Source organism: Rhinopithecus bieti, unplaced genomic scaffold (assembly GCF_001698545.2).
Source record: "Rhinopithecus bieti isolate Rb0 unplaced genomic scaffold, ASM169854v2 scaffold_19459, whole genome shotgun sequence".
Lineage (NCBI taxonomy): Eukaryota > Metazoa > Chordata > Mammalia > Primates > Cercopithecidae > Rhinopithecus > Rhinopithecus bieti.
The window spans coordinates 3577025-3586728 of record NW_016809864.1 but is presented as its reverse complement, the minus strand read 5'-3'; the positions used below and the strand labels follow the sequence as shown (position 1 = coordinate 3586728).

The following is a 9704-nucleotide window of genomic DNA, read 5'->3' as shown; positions in this document are numbered from 1 at the left end:
GTCAAAAAGGATGAGTTTGCGTCCTTTGTAGGGACATGGATGCAGCTGGAAACCATCATTCTTAGCAAACTATCACAAGAACAGAAAACCAAACACCGCATGTTTTCACTCATAGGTGAGAACTGAACAATGAGATCACTTGGACTCGGGAAGGGGAACATCACACACCGGGGCCTATCATGGGGAGGGGGGAGGGGGGAGGGATTGCATTGGGAGATATACCTGATGTAAATGATGAGTTGATGGGTGCTGACGACTTGATGGGTGCAGCACACCAACATGGCACAAGTATACATATGTAACAAACCTGCACATTATGCACATGTACCCTAGAACTTAAAATATAATAATAATAATAAAAAAAGGAAATTCAGAGCAAGCACTTGAAACGGGATTTGGTATTCCTGGATGTGGGGCTGATGAAGCGGTTTTCATGAACGGCTGTCACCCCTGGCTTCACACTAGAAACAGCCACAGAGTGCTTTAAACATGCGCATGTCTGAATCTTATCTTCAACCAGTTCAATTGAAATCTCTAAGGTGGGCCTGGGGCATCCTTATATTTTACCTGCTCTCCAGGTGATTCTAGTAATTGGCATCCACATATGAGAACCATTGATTTAGGGAACCTGAGATTGCCACAGTCAATCAGGAGTCAGGAATGGCTTTCTGTGGCTCTTACTTCTATCCGATAGAACCCTTTTATGAGCAAACTGTTCAGGAGCCTCAGTCACTGTCAGGGTTACTATCATACCCCTCATGTTTAAATTGAAGAATGGACTGAAGGAACCAGGGCAGTGGTGGAGGCAATGGCTCTGGAGTGATAAAATAGAGTTCAATTCTCAGCTCTGTCACCCACTGCTGCTTGACTTGGGCAAGTTATATTAGCCTCTTAGAGTCTCAGTTTTCTAATCTGGCAATTGGGATAATCATTGTGTCTTCACCTTGGAATCACTATGAGAAAACAAGGGTTCAATTCAATGTCTTGCACTTGGTAAGAACTCAATTAGTAGTAGCTCCAGACTGCCCACCCCAGTAAATATTTAAATCCTGAAGAGCAGAAGTTGCCTGGGATAGGAATGTGCATTGTTCACCAACTTCTTAGAAATGGGATGGACTATGCAGGTGAAGGGTGTTACCCATACCCACTAAAGTGTAAGGCATTTCTGAGATGGAGAGACCTTGATTATATGTCAATATTCCCTGAGGATCAACTAGGGTAGATGGAGATGGTAAAGGTGTTAAAGTGTCAGTGGGACCAAATGAGCATCCAGGTTCTCCTCCCCAGGAAATAGCCCTCACCGCACATGTGCCCCTCGCCCAGCCACCCTTCCTTACACGGCAATGTAGAACTTGTTCTAGGTCAGAGAAAGCAGCTGAGGGTCTCTGATCCTTAGAAACCTGTGTCCCAGGTAGAGAGACCCAGAAGATGAGTAGATAGATAGATGTTTAGACAGACAGACAGATAGATAGATAGATAGATAGAGAGAGAGAGAGATAGATAGATAGATAATAGGTAGATAGATGATAGATGAATAGATAGATAATAGGTAGATAGATAATAGATAGATATATGATTGATGATAGATAATATATAGATANTGGCATCCACATATGAGAACCATTGATTTAGGGAACCTGAGATTGCCACAGTCAATCAGGAGTCAGGAATGGCTTTCTGTGGCTCTTACTTCTATCCGATAGAACCCTTTTATGAGCAAACTGTTCAGGAGCCTCAGTCACTGTCAGGGTTACTATCATACCCCCTCATGTTTAAATTGAAGAATGGACTGAAGGAACCAGGGCAGTGGTGGAGGCAATGGCTCTGGAGTGATAAAAATAGAGTTCAATTCTCAGCTCTGTCACCCACTGCTGCTTGACTTGGGCAAGTTATATTAGCCTCTTAGAGTCTCAGTTTTCTAATCTGGCAATTGGGATAATCATTGTGTCTTCACCTTGGAATCACTATGAGAAAACAAGGGTTCAATTCAATGTCTTGCACTTGGTAAGAACTCAATTAGTAGTAGCTCCAGACTGCCCACCCCAGTAAATATTTAAATCCTGAAGAGCAGAAGTTGCCTGGGATAGGAATGTGCATTGTTCACCAACTTCTTAGAAATGGGATGGACTATGCAGGTGAAGGGTGTTACCCATACCCACTAAAGTGTAAGGCATTTCTGAGATGGAGAGACCTTGATTATATGTCAATATTCCCTGAGGATCAACTAGGGTAGATGGAGATGGTAAAGGTGTTAAAGTGTCAGTGGGACCAAATGAGCATCCAGGTTCTCCTCCCCAGGAAATAGCCCTCACCGCACATGTGCCCCTCGCCCAGCCACCCTTCCTTACACGGCAATGTAGAACTTGTTCTAGGTCAGAGAAAGCAGCTGAGGGTCTCTGATCCTTAGAAACCTGTGTCCCAGGTAGAGAGACCCAGAAGATGAGTAGATAGATAGATGTTTAGACAGACAGACAGATAGATAGATAGATAGATAGATAGATAGATAGATAGATAGAGAGAGAGAGAGATAGATAGATAGATAATAGGTAGATAGATGATAGATGAATAGATAGATAATAGGTAGATAGATAATAGATAGATATATGATTGATGATAGATAATATATAGATAGATAGATAAGTAGATAGGTAGATGGATGGAAGGATGGATGGATGTTAGATAATATATAGGTAGGTAGATAGATGGATAAGTGACTAGGTGGATGGGTGGATGGATTGATAGATGATAGATAGATGATAGGATAATAGGTAGATAGATAGATAGATAGATAGAATAAATAATAGGTAGATAGATAAGTGAATAGGTAGATGGATGGGTGATGGATGGATGGATAGATGGACAGATATATAATACATAGGTAGGTAGATAGATGGATAAGTGAATAGATGGATGGGTGGATGGATTGATAGATGATAGATGGATGATAAGATAATAGGTAGACAGATAGATTCAACAGATAATAGGTAGATAGATAAGTGAATAAGTAGATGGATGGATGATGGATGGATGGATGGACAGACAGATAATACATATGTACGCAGATAGATGGATGGATAAGTGAATAGGTGGACGGATGAATGGATGGATAGAGTGGATAGGCAGATGGATGGATGAATGAATGGATAGATAGATAGATAGATAGATAGATAGATAGATAGATAGACAGACAGACATATTTATAGACAGAGAGAGAATGAAAATGAGATAGAGGCAGAGAAAAGCAGAAAGACGGAACAAAAAATAAGAGCTAGAAAAAGGAATTAGGAAAGAAAACTGGAGATAAAGAGATCTACAAGAAGCAGCAAAGGACAGGAAAGAAGAGAAAGAAAAAATGATCCATCAGGAGACCCTTACCGACTGCCTTTAAGGAGGCGTACTTGTTGAGCTCTTTCCCTGCTGGCTGCTGTTCGTAGGGGTTGGAGATCTGGCCCAGGTTCGGGTATGAATGTGGATGGCCCATCTGCTGGAGAAGAGGAGAGGTGGGCACTGCGTTGTTCATCTGGGTGGCATCTGGAAGTGAAGACACAGAAGGAGACTGTCACAGAGAGGGCAGAACCATCTACTTTCCCTCCTATCACCACATCCCTGGAGACCAAAACTCTCCCCACCCTTTAGGGACTCAAGTTGCAAAACAGCAGAGGGTTCACAGATGCATGGGACACAACTGAGTTTATAATCTTTACTGGAGAGCAAATGAGGACAGGTAGGTGTTCTTCCAACATCACCTCAAAGGATGTGCTCAAAAACATGTTAAACTAACATGTTAAGGTCCTATCAGTAGACAGGTTATTTTTGTCATTGAAACGATATTTGTACAAAAAGATGCCCAACCTCAGTAACAGTCAAAGAAATGCAAGTCAGAAGAACAAGGAGAAGCCATTCCTTTGCCAAGAGATTGGCAGATGTTAAAGGGATTGAAGGACATAAGTACCGGCAGAGATACTGAGTACAGGGAGGCCTCCTAAGGCTGCTGGTGGACATGCAATTTGCTATATTTGCAGGAAGAAATCAGGCACTGAGTATTGAAATGTAAATCATATGTATATGCTGACTGAACAATACCACTTCTAGCAATTGAGCCTACAGAAATATAAGCATCAGAATGTAAGGATATTTGTTCAGAGATGTTTTTGCACCATTGTTTGTAAAATGAAAACACTCACACAGAAACAATCTGAACTCCTATCAATGTGGGAATTCTTAAATGAATTATTATAATACGTATGATATACATAGTATGTACACATAGGATGGAATATCATTCAGGTGTCAGAAAAAAATGAATGAAAAATTGAACAGTTTCTTATGGTTTATATTGTTAAAGGGAAAAAAGCAAGCTTTAAAGGAAAGCAAATAGTATAGTATTTTTTGTGAAGTAAAAGAAAAATCTATGTGTATATTTTTGCATACTATGGGTTTGCATAAGACAGAAACATATGTAAAGACAAACAAACTGAATACTGGCTACTTGAGGGGAAATGAGATTCAGGGAAAGAGAGATTCAAGGTTTTTCTGAGCTGAGATCCGCAGGAAGGAGGGTTGTTATGATAGTTCAGTGTGGTGGAAGGTGGAAGGTATGAGGGAGGGTATTTCAGGCGGGGGAAGCAGCATGAGCAAAAGCTGTGGAGCTGGATGGAAACTGGTGTGCTCAGCAACAGAAGGAATTGCCCTCCGAGCTCCGGCCATGCACAGCTAGAGAATACAGTGTGAGGAAAGTGGAATGAGGTGGGACTGGAGAGGGTGGCAGGACCCAGTGAACATTGGTAAAGGTTCCTCTCTTCATCCTGAGAGCAACGGGATGGACAGACAGGAGGCGAGAACCAAATGGGAGATTCCATTCCCATTTGGTTCTCGCCTCCTGTCTATCCATCCCATCACTGTGAGATAATGATGGCTCACTTTCAGGTGGAGAGTACAGGTTCCCTCTGGCTTCATGAAGCACATGTGTCCATCCAGGTATGCACTGCAGTGGATGCTGGTGGTGTCTTGAAAGATCCCCTTTATCCAGCATGTACCCCCATTTCCCAGCTGCTGCAAATGTTGGCTGCTAACAGCTCATAGCTGCCTTCAGTACACAGAGAATTACTCTTGGCTAATGGAAGCCACTGTCCTGGGGTCAATATGCTTCACCCATCTCGTCCTCAGGTGGTCAACAACCAATGTCCCACTGACGCTGACGTCCAAAGACCAGCCCCTTGTCTCAACATGGGTATAACTTTATGAAATGATGATACTCCAGAGTTCACATGGACTGGGACAAGTTTAGAGTAAGGGGTAGGCAATCTTTTTCTGTAAAGGGCCAGAGAGTAAGTATTTTAGACTTTGTAGGCCATCAGTCTCTGTTTTAACTACTCAACTCTGCCTTTGTAGCATGAATGCAGCCCTAGAGGGTAGACAGTTGACCCTCTGTATCCACAGGTTCTATACCCTAGAATTCAGCCAACTGTGAATTGAAAATACCCAGAAAAAAATTAAAAATAACAATACAATAAAATATAATAATATACAAATACAATAAAAAATAATACAAGTAAAAATACAGTATAACAACTATTTACATAACATTTGCATTGTACTAGTATTATAAGTAATCTAGAGATGATTTAAAGTATATGAGAGGATATGAGTAGGTTATATGAAAATACTATGACATTTTTTATAATGGACTTGAGCATCTGTTGATATTGGTATCCATGGAGGGTCCTGAAACCAAATCCCCATGGATACCATGGGACAAACATATAAATGGGCATGGCTGAGTTCCAATACAACTTTATTTACAAAAACAGGTAGTACCAAATTTGACCCAAGGGCTATAGTTTGACAACCCCTGAATCTGGACCTTGCCTGAAACCCCATTTTTGTGTGGCTGGCTCTCTAACCTTTCCAAGGTGCTTCCCTCATAATCTTAGAGGTGTGTATTTATGTGTTACCTGAAGAGCACTCCCTCAGAGTCACATGCATCTGAATCCCTTTCCCAGGCTTTGCTTTTAGATAACTCAACCCCTGATGTATATGAAAAAGTTTTGGCTTTAGAAACCAACAAACCCAAATGGAAAGAGGCAGGGATACCTTAGCTGAGGCATGAGGGTAGGGAGAGTATTTTTATCACTTTACCTGCATGGGCCATCACACAAGCCCAAGTGTTAAATGGGAATGTCACCAAACATAAGGGCCAAGTAACCCAGTCTCTGGCCAACGTCTGCAAAGATGCATGCATCCTTCTACCATGATAGCTTTTTGGCTGAGATTCAGGTGCCATGGGAGAGTCCCAGGATTAATAAAGTAACAGTAGAAAAGGTGTTGATAAGGTATGGCTTTCACTATACCTTGGAACCCAAGATCCTCTGACATTCTCCTCTCCAAAGCCAACCCACCAGGGTTCCTGTCTGCTTCCCCCCCGGGCATGTCAGGCCAGCCATGTTTTATTCCCAAGTATTGGTCCTGCAGGAAATGGCTTACTGTTTAAGTTCTCATTGTATGCTGCCGTGTGTGTGTGTGTGTGTGTGTGTGTGTGTGTGTGTGTGTGTGTTTCATGACATATTTTTTGGTGGATAGCTACTGTTTTTGTACACAGTCCTTATCTTAGTGACTTCTGGGGAAACACAAACTAAGACAGTTACCATGATTGGCAGCTCATCACACAACTCAAGTGGCGATAAAGCAGCATACCAAAGAACTCAAATGCAAGCATATTTGGCAGGCGATCTCAGGAAATACTTGTAGCAAAAGGATGGGGGAGTTAGGGAACAAGAAGCAAATAGAGTGCAATGCCAAGCAAGATGCAATGTGGTCGACTGGCGTTTAATCCCACTCTGGAATTCTGGTAAATGGTATCGAATGCATGCCTCAAAATTATGTCACCCCAGGGCAAAGGAGCCCTTAGTATTTACACACAAACTCCTATTAGTCATTGGTTGAGTGCTGCTTCCGGGAGACATTAATTCGTTAGCACTCGCAACTTCCCATGTTCACAGGCAAAGCAAGCTCCAGTGGCCAGAGATACCCTCGCTCAGGGATGTAAGAGCCAGCAGTTGAAAAGCAGGTGAGTATGTGCCCAAATAACAAGGGCTCACTGTGCTATATAGTAATTCAGACCCCTGGCCATGGAAGCGAGCATGGGCCTGAATCAGACCAATCCCAGTACCTCCTTCTTCTTATAATGATTGGACCAGAGGAGAGCATGTGATCTATGTTGGGCCAATCAAAAGTTCTTTCATCAACTTTTCTACTTGGAACCACTGGAGTCAAACAACGAAAAGGCCATGAAGTCAAGTGAATTTGAACCTACCATGTGGAGAAAATCTTTCTTTATTATGAAAGAGTAAGAATCACACCCACAGGAAAGAAGCTGAGGAGACAGAGAAGCCCCTTTCTAAAGAGTGTGTTTTGTAAGGCTCCTGCCACTTGCAATGTAGTCCTGATTAAGGCAATTGTTGTTCGGATTTCCTCGGGGAAGCTGAAACTGGGGAAGGCTGTCCATGCAGTAAACCCAGGTATTGCCTTAAGATGGAAAAGGTATTGCCCCTCAGTTTTCTACAGAGCTACAGCAGAAATTTCAAACAACAAATTGGCTACAGCGTGCCCAAGGATGCTAGTAAGCTAACTTATGTCTCAATGGCAGGGTCCCCTACCTCTGGAAATACATCCCAAACACTAGACTGTCTAATTAAAGAGTTGAACCTTCAAAGCCTGTTATCCTCCAGTATAAGTCCTTTCGGTCATCTGTTTGATCCGTCAGTCCCAGACTCAACCTACTAGGCTCAAACCCTGTTTCCAGATCTGCCAGGGAAAACGCTAAACACTTTGTTGAAGAAAAACTAATAATTCTACAGAGATGTTCCTCACTGAGTATCTTTGGACACACTTTTATATTATTAAACAGACTACATGATATTCCCTTATAAAGTATTTGCTTTTGGATTATTTCTCCCAAGTCCTGAGACACGTCAGGGGCAGTGAGTAGTTACTTAATATAAGTAGGCACAACCATAAGACCCCACCAAAGTGATCCCCTTCAAAAGAAGAAGTGAGGCCACCCCAAGTTGCATTTCCAGTTTCACATTAAGAACCACGTAAAGCTAATTTCTGGCAGTTTTAGATAGCCATTTTTTTTTTTTTTTTTTTTTTGCTAGTTTCCAGGCACTGAATATTCAGAAATATTAAAATCCAGTTTCAGGGCAGCAATCAAAATTTATTAAGCAGACATTTGTGACTAGGTTTTCTAAATGTCATTTTCATTTCACTGGACAGGAAGATAGAGACCAGACCTGGCAACTCAGTTGCTTTGTGAGTTTTCCACAAATATATTCAGCTAGGGAGGAGAAACAAAAAAAAAATGCAGATTGGAGATAAGCCCAGGTTGGAATCCAAGAAAACTAGAACAATAGGATGAGTGAAAAAAATGCAGCATGAATGAGATCTAGGTTATAGTCTGCAAATACTTCCCTTGCCAAGCTGAGAGAAGAAATATGCATGTGTGTACATGTGTGTGTATATATATGTATGTATGCATGTGTACATATACATACAAGTATATATGTATACATATACACACACATATTAATTTCTTTTTCTTTTGGAGATGGAGTCTTACTCTGTCGCCCAGGTTGGAGTACAGTGGAGAGATCTCAGCTCACTGCAACCTCTGCCTCCCAAGTTCAAGTGATTCTCCTGCTTCAGCCTCCTGAGTAGCTGGGATTACAGGCATGCGCCACCACGTCCAGCTAATTTTGTATTTTAGTAGAGACGGGATTTCTCCATGTTGGCCAGGCTGGTCTTGAACTCCTGACCTCAGGTGATCTGCCCACCTCAGCCTCCCAAAGTGCTGGGCTTACAGACGTGAGCCACCTCGCCCAGTACATATATATAATTTCTTTTCCACAGTCATAGCAATAGACGGAGTCCAGTAACATGTCTAGCTCTCAGAAGTTCCCTTCTGGACATTCCCCATCCCCAGAGATATCTTACCCACCTCTGTGGAAAAGTACTCCTTATCCAATGCCACAAGAAAACTTTCCCCACCTCATTATAAGCGCAACTCATTATGACCCTTCGAAATAACTAATGAAGACTTGCCCTTCTGTGATGCTGTTTTTCCATGCAGACCCTTGGTCCGCAAACGACAAATTGATGGTGTCCTGTGCTCTCCTTCCTAAGACAGGGAAGGAACCTCCTATATCCCACAATCATCTTCAAAGAAGGTTAAGATACAATTACTCTAATTGGAAGTATCTGGCAGACTTGCACCAAGGTAGCCACCATGTAACTCCTGTTGTTATGTGGTATATCTTAGTTACTAAACAGGGAAATAAAATGGATACAATTCAGATAGAGCCAGTGAAGGTAAAAATGCTCAGTTACAAACACTGAGAGAATGCTCCAAGTTTCTCCGTGCAGAGGAGACAAATATTAACTGTCAGAAACTAGACCATTCTGGCTTGTCTTAAAGGAAAGGCAACACAGTGACTCCTTCAAAGCATATCTCAAGGAGGAGTAGCCCAGAAAGGCACTAGAGTAGTCAAATAGTGTTGTTCTGTCAAGCACACACCATGTTCCAGACAGTAGGTAAAGAGCTTCTCACGCTCTCTCTCTCTCTATATATATATACACACACATATGTGTATATATGTGTGTGTGTGTGTGTGTGTGTATATATATATATATATATATATATATATATA

At 41.9% G+C, this 9704-nt stretch overlaps 1 protein-coding gene across 2 annotated transcripts in view; it reads right to left on the bottom strand.

Moving 5' to 3' along the window:
• SHISA9 (shisa family member 9) overlaps window positions 1-9704 on the bottom strand; it is a 344219-nt gene that overhangs the window by 35257 nt on the left and 299258 nt on the right. For both annotated transcript variants that reach the window (XM_017890724.1, XM_017890723.1), the window contains exon 3: window positions 3376-3531. In XM_017890724.1, the coding sequence (XP_017746213.1) occupies window positions 3376-3531 (156 nt within the window). The remainder of the gene's footprint in view (window positions 1-3375; window positions 3532-9704) is intronic.